General features: G+C 36.9%; 1 protein-coding gene across 2 annotated transcripts in view; it reads left to right on the top strand.

Annotated features, from left to right (window-relative positions):
* LOC120537303 (zona pellucida-binding protein 1-like) overlaps positions 1-23816 on the top strand; it is a 48836-nt gene that overhangs the window by 7723 nt on the left and 17297 nt on the right. For both annotated transcript variants that reach the window (XM_039766147.1, XM_039766146.1), the window contains exons 5-12: positions 844-987; positions 2259-2477; positions 4986-5062; positions 7192-7351; positions 7454-7615; positions 16227-16299; positions 19803-20139; positions 23548-23685. In XM_039766147.1, the coding sequence (XP_039622081.1) occupies positions 844-987; positions 2259-2477; positions 4986-5062; positions 7192-7351; positions 7454-7615; positions 16227-16299; positions 19803-20115 (1148 nt within the window). In that variant the 3' untranslated portion in view covers positions 20116-20139; positions 23548-23685. The remainder of the gene's footprint in view (positions 1-843; positions 988-2258; positions 2478-4985; positions 5063-7191; positions 7352-7453; positions 7616-16226; positions 16300-19802; positions 20140-23547; positions 23686-23816) is intronic.

Genomic DNA, 23816 nt, shown 5'->3' with positions numbered 1-23816 from the left:
TGCAACTACACACTTTTTACGTTTGTTTAACATACATTTTCAACTGGGGAATTGTTGATTTTGTTATTTATTTATTTTTTTTAAAAGAGAATCAATGCATAGATTTAAAGTGTAATGATTACATATTCTGTACCAAAATAAAACATTAGGTGTAGTAATATTATTTCATAGTTCAATACTTACATAATGGACATAATTATTAAAATATTTGGATTTTGTACTAGCATGAATATAAATTTTAAATAAAGTAGGATGTAGACTTAATTTTTAAGACTATTAATATACAGAAGGAACATAAACTTGTGTTTGCATAAGTTTTGCTTTATCTGAGGCAGTAGTATAATGCACCACAGTGAATCTGTTTTCTAAAATGCCTGTCTAGACTTTATAGAGAAAAGCCAAGCAAAATGACACCTTTTATTGGCTAACTAAAAAGATTACAATATGCAAGCTTTCGAGGCAACTCAGGCCACTTCTTCAGGCTAGATGTAATAAGATGATTGCATATTGTAATCTTTTTAGTTAGCCAATAAAAGGTGTCATTTTGCTTGGCTTTTCTCTACATTCATAATGGCTAACACAGTACAACACCCTAGTACTATAGGCTTTAAGTTTTTACAGCTTGAAAGTTTGTGAACCCTTCAAGGTTAACTGTTTTAACGTCATTCCATTTTAATTCTACAAAAGAAAAAAAAAATCTTTGCATAACTATTTTTTTTGATGAAACTTGGCATATGACCTTCCTGAGCTCAGGTATATTTTTTGTTTATTTTAAACAAAATTTCTTTTCTAGTTGTACTGCATTGTAACCATACGTGCTGTGCATAACTGTGTATATTGCAGTGTCGAGAAGGTTAACTACAACATCAACAGGAGATCTCATTCTACATCACATTAAGGGATCTGATGCTGGAAACTACAATTGTTTTCTCAGGTACATCCTCGCTTCAACAAATGGACAAGTAACACTCAACTACTTAGTCTATGGTAAGTCACCTTTTTTCTTTTCATTCTTTTTGTTGTTGTTTATGGTTTCATCTTTAGATGAGACCATTGGGATTTTATCTGATCTAGCAAAGTATTATTCTTACAAATGATTAATAAGGATTACTTAGGGGTGGATTCTTTTTTCCTTAATTATAGCTAAATTATTTTCATGGTTGTAAAGCACATTTTAACAACAACAACAACAACATTTATTTATATAGCACATTTTCATACAAACAGTAGCTCAAAGTGCTTTACATAATAAAGAATAGAAAAATAAAAGACACAATAAGAAAACAAACTAAATCAACATTAATTAACATCGAATAAGAGTAAGGTTCAATGGCCAGAGGGGACAGAAAAAACAAACAAACTCCAGATTTGTCAGAAATATAGACAATTTAAACCAAAGAAAAAAAGTTCATGGTATTAAATCAGAGAAAGCTTTCTGCATTTGGTACAAGAGAAAAATGTTGAGATTATTATTATTACTATTGTTATTATATGTTTTGAGGAACTGCATGTGACATTTTTAGACCCAATATTGACTAGAATTTTAATGTAATATTGTTACTGAATGAAAGTGAATGAGTGAACATATGTACTAATATTGTGCAATGACATTAATTTTGTAAAACACTTGGAGATGGTGGCTGGTAAAGAATATTACAGAGATTGATTGACTGGCATTGTTGTTAAAATTGATTCTAATGATTTTATTGTATAATGCAGATATAATGTATGTTTAAATGACTTACCATATCAGCAGAAAATAAAATATGTTGTGGATGGGTGGAAGGACACTTGTGGATGTCAAAGAAGTGTTGAGCTGCCAGCCCAGTCGCTCCTTTTAATCTTAACACAATAACAAACAAAATCAGCCCATAATGGCACAAAATGCAACAAAACAAAATAAAAAGCAGTCCTTCAGACTTTCTCTTCCACTTAGCCTAGCAGCTCCTGGTCTTTCTCAGGATTTCTGTTGTGGTAGCAGTTTGGGTCCGGGTCAAGGTGCCATTCTCTGGGGCATCCAGCCGTTTATAGGAATGCAGCCAGAAGGTTGGATTAATTTGCACTTGCTGTTCATCTTCTTGCCCACTTTGGGTGAATAAAGAGTTGACAGTGTTAGTGACAGTGCCCCTTCCTGCCCCGGGGTGGTACCACTTACCTGTGACATGCATGTGTGACAGTTTATAAGTTAGGGGGCATGCTCTAGGTGTTTCCACATGATAAAATTAATTATAGTTCTTCTATTTATGTTGTTATTTCAGTGTATCATCATCCTGAAATCAGCATTCATGCGTCTGTGTCATTTTTTATTAAAAGTTGTGAAAGCAGCCTTATTACCAAATTTAAACAATATATTGAAGAAACTCTTGAAAACCTGGTAAAAGGATTAAATTGTGAAGAGCATCTGATGCAGACAGAGTGTAAAAAGGAAAACCGCCCTGGATCATTATCGTCATATATATTGCATTATAAATTTGGAGGTATGTACAAAGTACACTTTTGTTAGGAAAAAGTCTATCTGAAATGTTGTGTGTTATTGAGAAATATTTCCTGATGCTAAGTCATTGTCCAGAGCCTATTCTTATGCAATATATGTATATAATATTGAATCTCCTAGGTCAAGACAAAGAGAACAACGCAGACAATACATAGCATCAGAAGTTAATTTAAAAAATCATAGTAATTTTGCAGACTTAGTAACTATGAGGGTCATTGCCTGGTTTGTGACCTATGCTTGTAAGAAACATACATAAATAAATATAAGCATTTTGTCCTTTTCAGGATAATTATTACTAATCAAGCTAATTAGAAAAATGTGATTTTTTAAGTTAAACTAAATATTCAATAAATAAATATTTCTTGCAAATTGAAAACAAATACAGTACTAACCAAAAAATAAAATAGATATGCAGTAAAATTAAACAATGGGCATGAAATAATAGTGAATCATAGAATTAAAGGTTACAAAAAAGAAATCAGATATTTATATTTATGTAGCAAGTAGCAAGCTGAAAGGGAGTCTAATGATAACATGTCCTGGCAGAGATGCTGTCTTAATGGAAGAACAGTTGATGATACGGAACAAGACACTGTTCATTCTCAAAAGATAATAGATGGCAGCAACAGGGTGGAGCTGCACACATTTTGTTCAGGCACCAACAGAGTTGTTTGGTTCTTTTAGAATTAAAGGACCAGTGAGATTTTAGAGATGCCTGTGGCTATTGGGGAAGCTCTGGGAGTTCATCCCCATGAGCTTTCCAAGGCCAAGACTATCCACACAAGCGACTCCCAGATTGATCCCGAAGTGCTTCAGGACTGAAGTTTAAAAGGACTTGGAGTGTGCGTGGAATCAAGTATGAAGTACTTGCAAGAGCTTGCCTGTCAGGGAGGAAAAGAAGCCAGCGTATTTTAAGAGAAAGGTGCGAGCCTATGCTTGATGGTTTGAGAAGTGGTCCGGCTACCCCACATGTATATAAAGCATTGATTGCATTAGGTAGGCCCAGAGAGGCATAGGCCTTCTTTATTTTATTATTGTTTATCTCACCTTATTTTATTCACCTACCCCTTTCTGTGTTAAATTTAGCTAATAAACAAACTTTTCCTATTACCCAGGCCTTACATGTGTCTTTGTGGGTTTGGGGTCCAAAATTTGTGTCAGTTTGTTACCTTGAATTTGTGTAAACACTAGGGTGCTTCGCTCGCCCACCCTCGGGTTTGGTTAACCGGATATACAATTTAAAGAGATTGTTATTTTCATTTCATTCATTTTCATTCATTTTTTATTTCTTGATATTTGCCAGTAATAAGCTGTAATGAATGAGTTATTCTCCTCCCCCCGGCACACTATGCGCCAGCCACTTTGCGTCTCTGACTCTCACGTTGTGAAGAGGGGTACTGAACACACGCTAAGGAGATGCGCTCGCACCGCTGAAACCCCCTCTTAAACGGTAATACAATGGGAAACACATTTTTTTATCTCAAATGTTCCAGATTCCTTACAGATTCCATATTAGTTAACTTTTGTATGTTTTAGAACATTAATTTATTAAAATGTATTAAAGTGGAGCCTTGCTGAAACATACTATGCAATTAAAAGGAGTATGGATGTGTGATAAGTTCTTAAGTGTAATCTCTGATGTAATAAGAGCGCTATACAGGCTGACGCAGAGGCACATACAAAATAAACAGAGGCTTTATTAATTCTCTTCGGCCGTGGGACACATCTTCCCCGTGCCACACAGCCCAACACAGTCCCAAAACACAATTACAACAACACCAAATATTCTTTTTGTCCACCACTCCTTCTCACCAAGCTTCCTCCTCATCTTGACTCCAGCACTGAGTGCTGGTGGCTAGCCCCTTTTACATCTCACCAGAAGCGTTCCAGGTGCTTGACTACCTGGTCCTAATTGCACTTCCGGGTGGGGCTGAAGACTCGTCCAGCCGGGCTTTTGACTCCACGCAGCACCCCCTAGCAGCCATCCCATCTCCCAACCTGGCTGTGGAGGACTCCATCTCCCATGAAAACAGGCGGGAGGCTGGGGAATCATAGTCGGCACGGGAGGGTGCCACCAAGCGCCCCAGGGGAGGTATTGAGCTGTCCATGGTTGCTCCCCCGGAACATATGCAGCAGGGCATGGGACCCAGCCATCCATCACACTGAAAAAGATAAAGATTTAAGTGGGTTAAAGACAAATATGGTAATATGGTCATTTCTGCTGCTGCCTTACACCTTATAATTGGAGTTTATTGTCTATTTACACCCTAATAGGCAGTTCAGAGAATTCAGCACTACTTTGAGAAGCATGCTGATAATCCTTCATCATGTATATCTAGTGCTACCATAGAAAGAGTAAATACTATTAATAATGTTTCTCTTGTTAAATGAAACTAAATAGTTTGTAATCAGAATGCTATTTTTGTTTATACAAAAAGTTACTAATAAATTCTCTGTGTGTTTGTTAAAGAAGGCTCTGTTTTCTCCCTAGTTTACCCTAAGCAGAATGTTCTACCTCTTGAAAGTGACACTGTATCCTCAATGAAGCCCAAAAATGGAGTTAAAGAGGTGAGAATTCTAATAAAGTGAGACATTTGAAGAAAATTATAAGCCATGTTGTAAATGTTGACACTTTTATTGTTTATTGTAAACTGTTAAATTATTTGAAGTGGCAAGGTGCCTCAAGATTACAGTATAGAATCAGTCTGTCTTAATTAATGCATATTCATGTTCAATTAAAGAGACTTGAATTGTTGTGTGAGTGTGCTATCCAGCTGTACTTTTTGACTTACAGGATACATATTGTGTGAACATGGTAGGCACCTTCCTCACAATATTTGGACAAAAATCATGAAGATGACAAATATGAGATGAAAAACGTTCCAAATGCTTCTTATTTTTTGCCAGACTGAAATGTAGTTGACTAAATGTTCCCGCTGCAACCACAGAAAAGATTTCCATCAGCCGGACGTGATCTCACAATATTTGTCCTGTCTCCTCGCTGGACTCTCTGGGTGTGTTCATATTTGCAGTCTTATGCTGTCCTTCATGCATTTTGAACAGTTGCTCCTTAAGAAGATTCCCCACTGCTCTTCTTCTTGGCAGAGACTGTTCAGATGAGGCATTTAGAATTAAACATTGTACTTTGTGCTTTTTTTTCTTTTCTTTTTTAGTCCTTCATCTTTCTCTATATTTTGTGAACCCAATGTCATTTTATGTTTACAATGCATGGTAACTCCATACATCAACACAACCCAAACCTATTTGGTTGTCTCGTTTGGTGTGCATTATAAATTTTGGAACGTAAGGCACAAGGGCAGGGAGTGTAAATTAGTTCTTTAACAGCCACATTGATTGAATGTTTTTGTTCTAATCGCTCTCTTGCATGCACCTCTAAATGAAGTAATTGTTTAATTATTAGCTCACCCACTTATTTCTATATACTTTGGGTAAAAATGCACAATAGATATTTAGATTAGTATATATTTGGTATAATGCATTTGTGGTTGTATCCTTCTAAAAATTAGGTAACATTCATCCATTTTCTATATATTTGTTTTGGGGACTAGACCCTATTCCTGCAGCAACTGGCACTACTTGAGAACAGATGCAAGAAGGAATACTAATTCATCAAAGACTACAACCAATAATAACTTTTATTTCTATAGCACATTTTCATACAAAGAATGTAGCTCAAAGTAGTTTACAGGATGTTAAAAAAAAGTTGCAAGAAAAAAAAAGAAAACACAAAACAAGTTAGAAATAGATGAGAAAAAAACTGAATAAATGACCTACCAAAAATAGAAGGTAAGAATTAATCAATATGCACTTACTTAAAACAAATATGCAAGTAATCAGAAAAAGTAGAGGCCTTGCTAACATTCACACTATCCCTGGCTCTGGGAATATTTCTTTAGGTTTAGCAGATTAATTATTTGCTTTTAGTTCCTGGACAAGTGCGGAAGAGCATGATGTGTGCATCCTAGAGGAGCAAAGGCTCACAGTTCAGAATAACATAAGACTAGAAATAGCGTCATGAATATAAACTCTGTAGATACTGAAGTATCCATTAACCAAATAAAACCAGGATTATAGAGACTTTTTCAAGAAATGAGGCATAATGTTGAAAAAGAGAATGTGAAAATGAGGAGATCAGGGTAAGTTGTTCAGCCACCCCAACATATAGGAAGGGGTTTATATTTATTAAATCAGAGCAGTGTTTGCACTGTGTTCCTCTGTGCTCTTCCATACCCATTTGCAGGCAAAGATCAAGTCATTTAGTAAAGATAACAGCTTTTAGATTAATACTGACATGGGTAATCCTTTGACTATATATAGCATCATAACATGATTGCGTTCTTCAGCTCAGGGCAGACCAAGAACTTGTTTTATACATAAATACCACCCAAGAGTAAGCAGATTTTTAAATAGTGCATCAAGTGGTTACAGCTTCTTTACTTTTTATTAACCCTAATAATAAGGGATTACCATTACTGCACACTGATTTATTGCATCTGGGACTTTTTTTTTTTAATTACATACATATACAGTACACCCAGGTATAAATGAAATCATAATGAAGCATCTGTCGTAAGATATGTAAAATGAAAAGTTTCTATTGATTTCTTTTATATATGAGTATTACTCTACAGGGTAACATTAAAATTGGAGTTTATTGTCTGTTTACACTCTAATAGGCAGTTCAGAGAATTCATCGCTACTTTGAGGAGCAGGCTGATAATCCTTCATCAGAGTTTAGTTATATGAAGAATTCCTTCATTGAAGAAAAAATACTCATTTGTAAAGAAGGCTTTGGAAAAGGTTTAGTTGGCGCTGCTTCATGCCCAGAATGTTGTGGTAAGTTAGATTTTGGATATCTCTCAGGATGTAGTTAACCCACTGTGAAACAGTTTATGAAATCAGTATGTTAATCTCTTTATTGTTTCTCCTTTTCATTAGTTGCATGCTTTCCTGGTTTTTATAGCACCAATGATCAATCAGTGTGCTTGAGATGTCCGCCTGGAACATACAACCCAAGCCATGGACAAACACATTGCAGAAAATGTCCACATAAAAGACACACATCCAAGGAAGGGGCTGAATTTGTGACTCAGTGCTACAGTAAGTTCCTTGATTGATTATTTTAAAAAATCATTTCATGTTTTCTAACTTGCAGGAGAATATTTTTGGTACCGTGGGGCATTGATGGAGTGCCTAGGAAGGGTCTAGATGGCTGTTTTACAAAAAGCACTCAGCTTAGAGTGGAATTTTGTGTTTCTCTTTTTCTTGTTAAATGGTCTAAGCTCAATAAGTTCATACTTTGCTATTTAAATATTTATATGTAGGTTCATTACAAAGCTAATTTGTTTAAAAATGTCTAAATATTCAATCTGTTTTCATGTTTCTGTATACCTTTTGGTGTTATCTTGTTCAACGAGATATTCTTGTTTTTGATTTCATTGTATGTGCTTTTTTATATATCTGTACTCGGTAAAGTTGTGCAGTGCTCTGAGACTGTAACATAGTCTGCTATATAAGAATACACTCTGGCAGTATTTTTAAAGTTAAAACACTGTGTGAATCACAAAACTGAAGTGACTTTATCCAAGTTGTCATTAGTAGTTTGACAGGTGGATGGCGTAACGTAAAATTCAACTACATATCCATTCTGCTTCAGTTATCTATATATATAAAAGCCAAATACCACTGACTCACTCATCACGAAATCTCCGGAATCATGAAGACTTGGGATTTGAAATTTGGAATGTAGATTACCCTTTGCCCATAGGTGCTCAAATTTTGTGGTCTAAGCACGTTCTGTCTGTATGTCTGATTGCTTTTCACGAGAGAGTTACTTAGATTTAGATCTGGTTGTTTTCTATAATTTGCTTGAACTTTACGGTTGATTTTGCAGCTTCTCTCATCGCGTTAAGTACCATAGTTTGTTTGTGGTGCCGATGTATTTATACAAATCCAAGAAAGTGGCTGTTGGCCGAGAGCAGGGGAGGCGGGACCTTCCTCATTCACTCGCCAGCCTCTGTTCGAGTTGGTCTCCATCTTGCCACGTGTTGGAGTGTACCTGTTTGTTCAACAGACATTATCATCTACAGTTTGTTAAGGAGTAATGTTTGACATTTTTGAGAGATCAGAGCTGTATGTGTTTTAGAGGGTAGCTGCTGATTGTTAGAGATATCACGCCCGTGTCCTTTTCTCCCCATGCAGGGAACGCTCTCCCGTCAGAGCTGAGCATTGATCCGTCTATTGATTTTTAAAGTTTGTCCTGTTTCATTACTATGTGGGCACAGCCATGGGGTACAACTATTCCTTTCTTATAAAACATATATATTGCAATTTTTACATTTAGATGTACTATAGCAACCAGATTGCTGTGATTTCACAATTAGCTTAACATGCTACCAGATTTTCAAGAAAAATGAAAATGTTGGGATATTTAAAAGGTAACAACATTATTATTATAAATCTAATATCTTTAATGTCTCATTTTATACATATAATTTGAAATTTGTATTATTAGTGCCTCTTTTACACCAACACAGAAAAGACCTGGCAACTCTGACAGAATTCATCAGTCTGTCTCATGGTGTTTATTATTAAAAATACTTACAGTATATACTGATCACTGATCAAATGTAAGAGAATAATATTTTAACACCAGCTAAAACATTAAACATGGAACAAATTATCATGGAGCCAATTTTTCTTTTTGTATCTTTTTTTAAATCACTTTGCTGAAGTTGTTTTTTATTTTTACTGAGCAGGACTTTTGTTTCTTCTAGCCATATTTACATACCCACTTTGGTAGAGAAAAAAAGATATGTGTGGAGAAGTAAGGCCACAAATACAGGCTTAAAGTCCGAATAATGACATGGATTGTGCATCTAGTGGTCACACTAAAGTGGAAACAGCCTGGTGTAAGCTCTGTATGTAGAACCAGGGAAATTCTCATGTGTTCCAGGGAATTTCACATTTGGTTTCCTGAACATTTGTAGAAGACATAATGCAAACAAAACAGGGCAACCTGGACTCTGCCAACTAATAGAAAAGAGGCATAGGTTACCTATCCCGGGATGTGAGTGTGTTTGGCTTGTTCACACATTATGAAAGACCCATTAATACCTCTGATTTGTAGCCTTGACGTGTGACTGTTTCATGATCCTAAACACTAGTATTCAAAAGTTGGGAATTACACCAAATTGTCATGTTTTTGATATAAATTAATTTGTTTTCTATCAAGATACCATTCAATCCACTTAAACATATGGCCAAAATATTGCAAATGTTTGAAATGGCTGATTTATATTGTATCATTCATAAATGACTACAAAGCTCCATTTTCAGCTTCCATTATTTAAGTGTCCCAAAGATAAATGCTCTTATCCTATTCTTATTTAATCATATTTAAATCTTGATTATTAAACAAGAGTTGTGCAGTGATATTTTCATAATGAAAACAAGAACTAAAACTGAAAATATTGTTTTTCGTTTTACAAACGAGAACTGAAATTAAGGCAAACAGAGAAACTAAAACTAAATAAAAATAAAAATTAGTGATACGTGAACAAATTAAAACAAGAACAAAAACCGAGTAAAAATGAAAAAAACAGCAATAGCATTTTCAGTTGTGCAGAAGGGTTGCTTGTAGGTCGCCCTGAGCGTTCAGTTACATTGCGCTGTTCACTATGCATTGATCTTGTACCTTGGGCTCATTTGGTTCGGTGGGTTGAAGCAGTAAGCACGTGTGGTTGACAATGGCTAGTTCTGCACAGATGTTTGTGGGTAGAAAGTGAGAAAGTAATGTGTGGAAATACTTTAATTACAGCGCAGATGATAATAAAAGCAAATGTTGCGTGTGAGAAGAAGAAAAAGAGTCTTGGAGTTTCAGTACAGAAACAGCTGAATCAGTACTTGGTGGATACTGGTAGCAGAAATCGTCAGCATACAGTCTGCTGATGCCAGTAGCAGAGGACTTTGTCTGTGCACCTGCATCACAGGAATTCGTCGAGTGAATATTTTCACTGTGTGGCCATCTGTGCAACGGACATTGTTACAGCATTAACAAATGTCTCAAAATGTGTGCTTGTTTAAAACTTAACAGCAACATGCTAGCACAGACTGGTTTCTTGGGTTGAAACATTTGATCTTGCTGACAATACTCATTAAGCCACTTAACCTGTTTGATCATTGATAGTCAAGCTGTGTTTCACAGCATTATGAACCGTGAGTGTATTTTGTTGACAGAAACATGACTTGCATTGTAATATGTGTAGGCCAAGGTTTGTGGTCTTGCAACAGAAAAAAACTATAATTGTACTAATATTATGTAAAAAGGCCAGAACTAAATAAAATAAAAACTAAAATTTTAAACACAGAACTAAATAAAAATAAAAATCATTGACTCCACTGATAGAATGAAATAAAAATAAAAATTAATTTTATAAAATAAAATCTAAAACTGCAATTAATACCAGAACTGAAATATCACTGGAGTTGTGAACAGCACAAACAAATTATTTTCAATAATTCAAGTAAACTGTTTCTCTGTGATTTGTAAATACTGGCATTCCAAATGTTCAATCCTGGGTTCAAAAATAGCCAAATGAAACAGCTTTCTCGAGAAACACATCAGTCTAGTGTTATTTTGTAAAATTAGGTTATTCTATCTGACGGATTTCCAAGAAACTGAAAATTTCCTACAAAGGTGTCCACTAATGTCTTGAAAGTCTTTATGGATGATTTATTCTGCATTTTGGAGTATTTTTGGCAGACTCAGGTCAGGTCAGGTTGGGGAGCATGCACTGGTACAGCGTGTTGCAGTACTCGCCACACGATGAAACAGTGATTGAGGTTGGCAACTCTCCAGGTAGACACACAGTCCAGTCCCACCCTTTGGAAATGACCCTCTATCTACTGCAGCCAGGTGTTACGTGGGCATCCCCTTGGCCTGGTCCAGCCACTCTGGTCCTCAATAATAAGGATCCTGTGAGTCGGATCACCTTTGGGGAATCATGTCACATGGCCATAGAGCCGTAACTGACATTGATTCACAATGCAGGCAACGTGCCTCATTCAGGACTCCGTGAGCAACCACTCATACCTCCAACTTTCAGTGAAATCATGGGGGTTGTTGGCAGGATTGTCACTTTAGCCACTGTAAAAAAAGGACTCCTTTCTGCTCCCCATAGGAAAGCTGCTCATGTTATGAAGGGGATGGGGGAAAGCACTCAGGAGCCCCAGCCCTGGAAGAGTCAAAACCGCCAGAGAGCTGATGGGGTTGGGCATGTTGGGGAATAGTAGCGCGTTGAAAAGAGACCCAAAAGAATGCAGAAAAGAACAATAATAATCTATGTGCAAATTCTGAAAATAAGTAAAGTAATAATCAGCCCGAACCAAGTGGAACTGAAAACCTTGCAGGTCCAATCGTGGTCAGAAATAAAAGACCAAGAGTAAAAGACAAAGTCAAACTTCATGCAGAGCAGTTTAGAGATTATGAAAGCAGTGGAATTTGAAAGGCTCAAAAAAGACATGTTGGTATGATACACATGCAGAGCAAGTTAAAGATTATGAAAGTAGTAAAATTGTAACGTACCAAAAAAGAGGGTAAAGATCATATTAGCAATAAAAAAATGGAAATTATTACTTGGTGAAATATGGGAAAGTAATAATCATCCCGGACCAGGTGGAATTGAAAACCTAGCAGGTCCAAGCAGGGTCAGAAATAAAAGACAAAGAGTAGAAGACAAAGTAGAACATCGTAAAGAGGTTCAAAAACGTTGGCGCGAAACACATGCTTGGGTCCCCAAAGGCCATGGCACTCACATTGGAGCTGTCAGTTCAAGCCTCATTGAACCCTGGTCTTCCTGGTCTTATGCAGTAAGTCATTCACAGCCTGAGTGACCCACTTCAACAACTGCCACACACCTCTCTCCCGGGGCTCTCCTCCCAAATCCTCCATCGGTAAACTCTCTCCCCCTCACGTCTTCCTACCTTCTTCTGTTTCTTTAACCTCCACTCTGATGTCGCCCTGGGCTGACAATGAGACCATCAGACTGCTTGTACGTGTCGGCAAGGCAACACATGGATGGCTGACAACCTCACACCAACCCAGAGGCAAGCTATTTTCTCAGCAGATCGCTCGCACTAGGTCCACTCCCCAGTGCCAGAGCATCCAATTATTTATTTATTTAAAACGCCCACTTTTTCTTTAGGCCCCCGGAGCTGCTACACCACAGGGATGTTTCACATTTTGAAGAAACCTCATAGAATCAAACAGAGATTGAAAAATTTCACTGAAGGTTTCATATCCATCTACCTGAATATTAAAGACAAAACAAGATCTATTACTTTTCCATAATTAATAACTAGGGGGCTTCTCCCCCTGCTCGCTTCGCTCGTCAACCCCCGTTTTTGTTTTTCCGGATACACACTTTTAAGATTTTTTTTTTCTGTAAAAACAATATTTTGAATCTTTCGAGTCCCAATGTGCTGAATCTTTTTAATGAGGTCAATGAGACATGTGTTTAATGACTTTGTACCATAATTCAGGAGGTAAACTCAGTTTCTGAAATTCTCAAGATTCAAGATTCTTTATTTGTCACATGCCTAGTTATAAAGAACAACACACAGTGAAATGCATCCTGATCCGCTTATCAAAAACTGTGCAAAGTTAGAAGAATATCAGATTAACAAAAAGTCATAGATTGAAAGATAACAGTATAGTAGAACATAATAAATAAGTAAAATTATGTGAATAAAGTGTTAAGTGTTAGAATTTAAACACTTAAAGAATTAAGTGTTAAGGTTCAATAGTGCAGTGATTATTGTGCAAAACCAAAGTTAGACAGGTGCATAGTTAAATGAGGCAGTTTGTTTGTTTGCACTACTGTGATCTTTGCTTTCTTTTTTTTATACTTTCTAATTTTCCTACTTTCACATTCTTTAACTTTTTCCACATGTGTATCGTGCTGCTTTTTTTTTTTTTTCTTTGAGCCTTTCGAATTCCACTGCTTTCATAATCTCTAACCTGCTCTGCATGTGTTTAGCGTCAACGTCCAGATTGGACGTGCTTTTTTTTCAGTTCCACTTGTTCCGGGCTAATAATTACTTTCCTTATTTTCTGAATTTGCAACTAGATTATTCTTTTTCTTTTTTGTCTCTCTTTTCTCCGCGCTGCTTTCTTCTTCGCTTTGTCATCTTTGTTTCATTTATAACGTATTGTTCTTATACACTTTATATGTGCTGAGAGCCCTGGATCTGTGTGCGCTCAAAGCCAAAATACGACTGAGTGTGTGACTGGCTGCCCTTGCTCTTATATTTTTGTAAGTAGGGCGTGTCTTGCAGGAATCTCATGTTCTACGTCATCGCAAGACGGTCCTGGGTCAATCTGTTGGCACAAAGTCTCATGTTTAAGGTCCCCGCGGGACGCTCTGTGGCCAGTCTCTCTAGTCTCGCGTGTCTTTTAAATGTCTTCCGTGATCTTAACGTGAAGATCACGTATCGTCGCTCTACTGTTTCTCTCCAGGATTTTTTTTATAATAGACTATTTTAGAAGAAACATTAAGAATTTGAAATAATAAATAGGCACTATTAGTCAACTTTTTATATAGTGTTCCATTTCTTGGCAATCTGTCAATGATATAACCTTCATTCTATAAAAAAAGCATGGCAATTGCCTGCATCCCTGTTAAATCTGCTTTTTTAACAGACCTGATGTGCCACAAAAGCCTAGCAGAATAGGTAATGAACACTTTGTCTTACAACCGTAAGAGAGAACCGTAGCGCGTATGAGAAAATGAGGGCAACCATTAAGAAGGATATCAGAGAGGCTAAAAGACAGTTGGAGAGGAATATAGCAGATAAGGCGAAAGAAGACCCCAAGAGATTCTTTCAGTATTTTAGTAGTAAAAGAACAGTTAAGGAGGAGGTCAAGTTCATCAGGAATAGTAAAGGGGAATTAAAAGATACAGACAATGAAATAGCAGATGCCCTAAACTTACATTTTTCTGAGGTGTTTACAAGTGAGCAAGTGGATAACCTGCCAGAGGTAAACACAACTACTAAGGAGGTACTGAGGGATTTGGAAATTGTAGAGGGAGAAGTGCTGCTCAGATTAAATAAGATAAAATCAAACAAATCACCAGGCCCAGATAATATTTATCCTCGTGTTCTTAAGGAGGCTAGTGAGTACATATATAAACCCTTGACACATATATTTAGGAAGTCACTGTGCACTGGAGAGATTCCAAAGGACTGGAAAATGGCAAATATCATCCCATTATATAAAAAGGGTGACAGGGCAGATCCAAGCAACTATAGGCCAGTAAGCTTAACAAGCATCACAGGAAAATTAATGGAAGGAATTATTAAGGATAAGATTGAGCAACACATGACAAGGACAGGAGTTATTCTGAACAGTCAGCATGGGTTCAGAAGGGGAGGTCGTGTTTTACTAACATGTTGGAATTCTATGAGGAGGCAACAAAAGGATACGATCAAAGTGGAGCTTATGATATTATTTATCTGGACTTTCAGAAAGCATTTGATAAGGTGCCACATGAGAGGTTGGGCATCAAGTTAAAAGAAGTGGGAATTCAGGGTGATGTTTTTAGATGGGTGCAGAATTGGCTCAGACACAGGAAGCAGAGGGTGATGGTGCGAGGAACCTCATCAGAACTGGCCGATGTTAAGAGTGGTGTTCCACAGGGGTCAGTGCTAGGGCCGCTGCTATTTTTAATATATATAAATGATTTAGATAGGAATATAAGTAACAAGCTGGTTAAGTTTGCAGATGATACCAAGATAGGTGGATTAGCAGATAATTTGGAATCCGCTATATCATTACAGAAGGACTTGGATAGCATACAGGCTTGGGCAGATTTGTGGCAGATGAAATTTAATGTCAGTAAATGTAAAGTATTACACATAGGAAGTAAAAATATTAGGTTTGAATACACAATGGGCGGTCGAAAAATCGAGAGTACACCTTATGAGAAGGATTTAGGAGTCATAGTGGACTCCAAGCTATCAACTTCCAAACAGTGTTCAGAAGCCATTAAGAAGGCTAACAGAATGTTAGGTTATATAGCACGATCTGTGGAGTACAAGTCCAAGGAGGTTATGCTCAACCTTTATAATGCACTGGTGAGGCCTCATCTTGAGTACTGTGTGCAGTTTTGGTCTCCAGGCTACAAAAAGGACATAGCAGCACTAGAAAAGGTCCAGAGAAGAGCGACTAGGCTGATTCCAGGTCTACAGGGGTTGAATTATGAGGAAAGATTAAAAGAGCTGAGCCTTTACAGTTTAATTAAAAGAAGATTAAGAGGTGACATGATTGAAGTGTTTAAAATTATGAAGGGAATTAGTACAGTGGATCGAGACTTGTATTTTAAAATGAGCTCATCAAGAACACGGGGACACAGTTGGAAACTTGTTAAGGGTAAATTTGGCACAAACATTAGGAAGTTTTTCTTTACACAAAGAACGATAGACACTTGGAATAAGTTACCAAGTAGTGTGGTAGACAGTAAGACGTTAGGGACTTTCAAAACTCGACTTGATGTTTTCTTGGAGGAAGCAAGTGGATAGGACTGGCGAGCTTTGTTGGGCTGAATGGCCTGTTCTCGTCTAGATTGTTCTAATTCTAACCGTTCATTTTCCTTTTTATATGAAAATTATTTTTTGATTTTGTTGCTTTATTTTCTCTTTTTTGTAACAGGTCAACTACCAAGCTGGTCAATTATTTTAATTACTGTAACTGTAACAGCTGCAATACTCATCTCTATTTTTGCGTAAGTATTATCAAATTTTAAAAGCGGTTTATACAATATAATGCATGTACTAAGTTAGTTTACATGGTCTTCTATTTAGATTCCAGCCAAAAAATACTGTAAATCATGCTGTTTTTGTATGTTGCCAATTGGCCGGTTCAGCCCACAATATCTCTTTTTCACTATGAGCTGAAATCCATGAAATGTTATTAATATAGTATATTTTTTATGAAAAATTACTTCTCATCAAAATGTAAGGTTTATTCTCCAACTTGTCATTTACTCATGCCATATTTTTTATTTCAAAACAAGCAGACACACAATTTGACAAGCACATTTAAAAGTTACTATTCAAGTCCATTTTATCATTAACTGTTTCACAATTGGATCATCTGTGCCAACTCTGTGGCTGTAATGAAGTACTTCAGACTGCTATGCAGAATTCAGAGTCTGTCTTCCAAAGGACTTTTTTCACTTAACACAAGAATATCATCGTCCATTTGCCAAATGATTATTATAGTAATTTTTATTAAAATAAAATCACAAGTTTTTTTATGAAGCCTGTTTTGTCATTTGCAAAGACAAAGCAGAATACATAATGTATTGTTAAATGAGTCCAACACTGAGAAGTTACTGGCACTAAAGACTGGCACTATTGTTGTCTTTCTCTATGATGGCAGTTATAGCTGTTGGTCTGCCTGTCATTTTCAAATTTAATTTATAAAAATAATATACACTTTTCTTTTAATAAATGGAGAGTGGCAATTCATCTTGGCTAAAGTTATAAATTGAAGCAAAGGATCATCAGCAAATATAGTATATTTCCACCTGCATGATCCTGGAACCGTTAAGTAAATATGTAAGATTGTTTTGATTAGCCATTTATTGCATATCAATATTTTAATATTCATTTGAATGATCATGTAAGCCCTGAACATTGAGATCACCCCACATACAAACCTTATTAATTTACTGTATGATACATAATTCATTAAGTGTTAAAGAATTGTGAGCAGTGTTAGTTATTGATGAATATAAACCAACATTTCTGACAGTAATTTTTAATGTTTTTGAACAATACAAAACATTAAGTACAGTTCCATTAAGATTATCTGTTAAAGAATATTTATTCTTATTAAACTTGAATAAATATATATTTTTATTTTAACCTTTTTATCATTATTACTGTACATATTTAAATGCACTGTTTAAGCAGTATGATACATCACCCAGTGTTTAAGAACTATAAGCTATATAATTGTCATTGATTGATCTGAAATAACATTTTTGTTGGTGTGATAAGTAAAGTGAATAAAAAGATTTTATTTGTTTATGTTGACCATGGAATGTTATGAAGAAGCTTGTGACCATAACCTCTTTATAACAGTGTCTAACAGTGTCCGCTGCCTCGAATACTTTAATTCATTTATTTCCAAACTCATTTGTTCTATTTCAGAGTCATTGAGGACAGGGTGTATGTGGGCAATTGATTCAGAAGGTATTCAGACCACTTAATTTTAAATGGATACATTTTCCATTTTTTCCCATCAATCTACACTCAATAACTCATAAGTTAAAACACATTTTCAGAAAAGTTTCCAAATTTATTGGCCTTTCATGCATATGCCCTGAACGATCATCAATTTAACTGATGTAATGGAAGGTAGGGATGGAAAAGAATCTTGGTTGGAATGAAGGATGTTCCCTTGCACACCTGGGAGCCATTGATGGACAGCATTAATAGATGAGCATCCAAACCACGATGGTTACTGTTCCCTTTGCTGACCAGGAAGCTGGTATTATGGAAGAACAGCAGTAGACTGCCTCTTAGGGGCTGTGTCTTCCCCCAATATATGGGTTGACAGCATCTCTCTGACATAGCTCCTGTTTGGAAACCCTCAGGGCAACATGAGAGATGTGTTTCTGAAGGGCAGCCCTGTTGAGGTGCTTTGGGGCTGATAGAGAGAGGTACTGGGAGGGTGCTCCCCTGTCTGGTGGAACTTCCACTTCACCCAGAAGTGTTTCCTGGCACCAGCATTGACATACTGGAAGTACACCCAATGACACTGTTAAAAGGGAGCTCTCTGCTCATCCCAGGGAGTCAGAGTTGGGGGTCAAGAAGAATGACGCTTACCTGGGGTGTATTGGGTGGAGAAAAAGATAACATGAGAAAAGAAAAGACTATTTTATTGTTCATTCTGGAAGAAAGGAAACCTGTTCATTAAGTAAAAAGAAAATGACTCTGTTTGAACCTGGGACTGTTGTCACTGAAGTTGTGTGTCAGGTTTGACGGTCTGAGACACAATTATCCTAAAAAGCACATATTTAGGATGAAACTAAGAGACCAGTCAACTGCTCCATTAAATAAATATGTTGTTCACTTCAAATATTTATTTTTTATAAAAAACATTTACAATCATGCATTTAAGAAAGTATTTTATGGAACATTAGAAAAGTGTTGCAATTCCTAATGTGAACTATTATATAGTCAGGTCTATAAAATAAGTTGTTGTTTTGTCTTGGTAGAGTAATATTTTACTGTACTTTCCCCTATTATATTAATAATATGTAGCCTTTGTCAGAAAGCCTCAAATCTCCCAGACTTACCACTGCTCCTAAGGTATTGTACCATATAACTTCCCCCATCCTTCCCTTCTACATCTATAACCTCAGGCAATTAGGTGTAGTAAAAGACAAGCAGGAGTTAAGTTACAATTTAAACAATGTATTATTGATGATATTCAGAAATAATAACAATATGCAAAGTTCATTTGAATATTGGCAACCATACAACATGATACATGGTGATGTGTAGTTTCAGGTGGCACACAGACTTGTTAGTTATTTAAGATGTCTCTAGTTAAGACATCATTTGTGGTCAGCTTTCTTCAGAACAGGCCACATGCCTGTCTCAATATGGCTGCCAAGCTGTGCTCTTCATTGTGTTGTCCTTTTCAGTTCATGGTGTGAGATGGTCTTTCAGCAGTTTGGTAAGAGTTAAGAGAGAGCTTATTTATAGGTTTTCTGTCCAACCCCTAGAGCCAATAAGGCATCGTTGTACTTAAAGGCTTCTGACACAAGCCAGTTCCAAATAGCCATACTTCAGACCAATAGGGCAACAGAAAACATCCCCCCAAAACCATTTGTTGAGCTAAAGTTTGCCAGTTAGGCAGCCTGACTTTCCTATGGTCGGATGACTGAGAATCCTGCAGAGAAACACTTAACCAAACTTGTTTGAGGCCCTGTCGTAAAATTCAAAGAGACCCATTCTTAAAGGGGGGTAAACATGAACGCTTCTAACTAATGTAACACTAATATTACATTACTTTGCCTAAGTTACAAATAAAGGCATACAAAATATTTATCAAGTTCTATGCAAAATTTCACATCACAACAGTTGTGAAGAAAAAATTATTCTATACAATGTGGACAAATTCATCCCTCTTACCACTAATAAACTGGATTTGTTGTGCTGACTAGCATATCACAGTGCAATTTGAAAGTCTTTTTTTTTGATCTTCTAGGTTATTTTGGGTATTTCGGCGAAAATTATTGGCTGCAACCTATATTAAGGAGATAACCCCTGAAAAAAAGAAAATTGTCAAGGGACTTGGAAAAGTTGTTCAGAATGTGGATTTGAAAGAAGCTATAGCTCTTCTTAGACCCGTTCCTTGCAAACTTAAACCTAAACCCAAACTGCCTTTTCTGGAGGAGATTGCATGTACATCTGCTACTTCTAATGTGAGTGAGTCCTCAGGGGAAGAAAGCACACCTGCTACTAGCAATCCGACTGAGTCCACTGAGGATGAAAGTATGTCAGACTATGACAGTTCTTGAAAGAAGAATGAGTATTCACTGAAGGTAACTGGAATTCATTTTATTTAGTTGTGATCTTTCTTTATATTATACATTTCGCTCAAATTAAGTGTGTTTTCCATGACCTGAGCCTAATGAACACAGAAGTATGTACAAGCCAAAGCATGCTGATAATAATTTAAGCCTCAAGTTATTTTAGAAATCTACAGCTTTGTTTTCATAACTTCTTCAGAATGATGTTCAAACTTGTTCACCACTAGTAGAAATATAGTGGAAGCAAATTTAAAGATGGAAGGTAGAGAGCATTTCATAGCTTTAAACATTTTTATAAGACAATCTAGCTAATAGTTAACTAAATAAAATGGACAGATTGGATCTTACTCTCCCATATGTGCCATGTTTTATATATTATACTGAGAATATAAAAAGGTGATACAGTAATCCCTCCTCGATCGCGGGGGTTGCGTTCCAGATCCAGCAATCAAACCCAAAACCGCAATAGGTGTAAATACAGGGAGTGCAGAATTATTAGGCAGATTTTTGAGGATTAATTTTAATATGGAACCACAGCTAATCAAACCCAAAACCGTTTATTTTCATCTGTTATAGTGAGAATAATAAACAAACACCTCAAAATTTACAAATAAACATCTCTGACATTTCAAAAAATAAATCAATCAATCAATGACCAATATAGCCACCCTTCTTTCCAATAACAGTCATAAGCCTTTCCATTCATGTCTGTCAGTTTCTTGATCTGTTGACGATCAGCTTTTGTGGAGCAGTGACTACAGCCTCCCAGACACTCTTCAGAGAGGTGTATTGTTTTTCTCCCCGTAAATCTAGCGTTTAAGAAGTGCCCACAAGTTCTCGATAGGGTTTAGGTCAGATGAGGAAGGGGGCTGTCATTATTCCTTCATCTTTAAGGCCTTTACTGGCTGGCCACGCAGTGGAGAACTATGCAAGTGATGGAGCATTGGCCTGCATAAAAATCATGGTCTTTTCCTGTATCACTGTTTGAAGAAAGTGTCTTCAAAAACTGGCAGTAGGTTTGGGAGTTGATTTTGAGTTCATCTTCAATGCAAAAGGTCCAACTAGCTCATCTTTAAAAATACCAGCTCATACCAGTACCCCACCTCCACGTTAGTGGAGCTCTGTGCCCATTACTGATCCACAGGTCCATCCATCTGGTCCATCAAGAGTCACTCTCATCTCATCGGTCCATAAAACCTTTGAAAAAATCTGTCTTCAGATATTTCTTGGCCCAGTTTTGACAACTTATGTTTCTTGTTTGGTGGTTGGGTTTCAGCCCTCCTTACCTATGTCTTTGAGCACTGAACACCTTGTACTTCTGGGCACTCCAGGTAGGTTGCAGCTCTGGAATATGAAAGTACTGGAGGATAATGGGTTCCTGGTAGCTTCACGCTTGATTCTTCTCAAATCTTTGGCAGCTAATTTGCGTGTTCTCAACGACCCTGTTGACTATTTGCAACAAAATGTTTGATGGTTCTGTGATCACACACCAATATCTTAGCAATTCCAAAAGTGCTGCATCCCTCTGAAAGACTTTTACAATTTTTGACTTTTCAGAGTCAGTTAAATCTCTTTTTGGCCCATTTTGCCTGAGGAAAACTAGCTGCCTAATAATTCTGCACACCTTGATATAGGGTGTTGATCTCCTTAGGCCACACCCTCCCTCATTACACAAATACACATCACCTGAAAATCCAATAAGCAGTCAAGTTAATACAGCTTGGAGTTGGAATATACGCATTAAAAATGATGATATGGTCAAAATACTCACTTGCCTAATAATTGTGCACACAGTGTACTAGAAGTAGAAACCATATGTTTGTATGGTTATTTTTATATATTTTAAGCCCTTATAAACTCTCCCACACTGTTTATAAATATTCCCATTATACAGCATATTCCCTTTGTATTCTCTTAGATATTAGGTAAGATTCATTGAAATTATGTATGTAAACACACTGTTTATATACAGTAAAACCTAAATATTATTTTAAAGATATCGAGTGTCTCCGATATCACATGTTACAGCCATTACTCACCAGCAATAAATACGCCAACAGTATGTGTACAGTGACACTAAACGACTTACTAAGTACTGTCAGAAGAAAATGAATTATGGTTACTCACCAACAATGACACGATGACTTGTGTCGATAACAATGAGTTTAATTTTACTGCACAACAAAGGAGAGTGTTACAGCTCTTCTAAAGGAGCCTCTTCAGGCGACTGTGTAGCACCGCCGTTATTCTTCTTCAATCCAAATCCCTAAAGCAGATTCCATCCAGACTACTGCCTTATTAAATCCACTTACAACTCGTTTTGCACCCTGGTTAAAAGGACACTGCAGCCGTAGATCTTCTATTCCTTTCCTACTTTTTAAATAAAAAGAATCATAGCCTCATTGATGCTGTAATGGCGTCCTACAGCGGTGTAGCTTTTCCCTTCCTTCAACAAATCCAAAACGTTTACCTTTTCGGCAATCGTTAACATCTTCCGTTGGCGCTTGGGCATGGCCCCGGAAGCAGTAGCAGGAGCAGATCATTTGGAGCCATAATGAAGGGCTTGACTATGCACAAAGATAAACACAAAAGAGCACAAAAGTTAACTCTTTACACAGCAAAACACGTTGATGCTGAATGAGCGAGACGAGACTTCCTGGTTAACACTGCATTCAGCACACAGGAACTTAACTGCGTGCTCTGATTGGTTAGCTTCTCAGTCATCCGCCAATAGCGTCCCTTGTATGAAATCAACTGGGCAAACCAACTGAGGAAGCATGTACAGGAAGTAAAAAGACCCATTGTCGGCAGAACCCGCGAAGTCCCAAACAATCCGCGTTATATATTTAGTTATGCTTACATATAAAATCTGCGATTTGTGAAGAGTGAAGCCACGATAGTCGAAGCGCGATATAGCGAGGGATTACTGTAGTTTGATTCAAAAGTAAATTTTGCTCAAGGACAAATTCAGAGCTCAATGGCTTACAGTGGAACAATTATGTTTTTTTTTAATAGAACACAACCCAAATTCAGCCTGTGGCTGAATGGCAGTAGACTCAAACACCTATAAAAGGCCATGCCACCAGCATAACTCTCACAGTTCAGTAGAAAGATTGACTGACTAGTGATGCCCATAGCAAATAGGGAACATTTTAATTGTTTTTCTTAGCATGGTGCAGACATCAGTTACATGAAGACTCTAAATTAGCCCAATATGACTGATTGAGTGTATATGTGTGCATATGTCTTTCTTAAAGTAGGCTGGTATTACATTCAGTGTAATTAATAGTTTATTATTTTAATTGCTGTGGATTTACCTTTACTAAAACCTAAATGTACTATTCAAATATTTGCTGATTATAATGGTGTAAAGAGTGTCAAAGTCTGCCAAGTAAGTGAACAGAGTTGAATCTCTCCTAGGTTTCTCTGAAGACTCTCCATCAAAGTGCTGTATGTGGTCAAGTACGCAGCACAAAGCTACATCTCGGGAAGACAAGGCAAAGTGCCGTGTTGTCGTCCAGAACAGAAGAAGATCACACGTCCAGGTGGCTAAAGCAGGTAAGAGGCAACAGAGTTAGGGGCATTCAAAATCTGAATGGATTTGATTGACTGGCATCTTTGACTTTGCCCAATATGAGTCAGCATGTGCCTACTGATAGACTGACATCTTACATACTGTATAACCGTTT

This window comes from Polypterus senegalus, chromosome 10 (assembly GCF_016835505.1).
Source record: "Polypterus senegalus isolate Bchr_013 chromosome 10, ASM1683550v1, whole genome shotgun sequence".
NCBI classification, from domain to species: domain Eukaryota; kingdom Metazoa; phylum Chordata; class Cladistia; order Polypteriformes; family Polypteridae; genus Polypterus; species Polypterus senegalus.
Note: the sequence above shows the minus strand (reverse complement) of the source record. Positions and strands in the feature narration are given on the sequence as shown.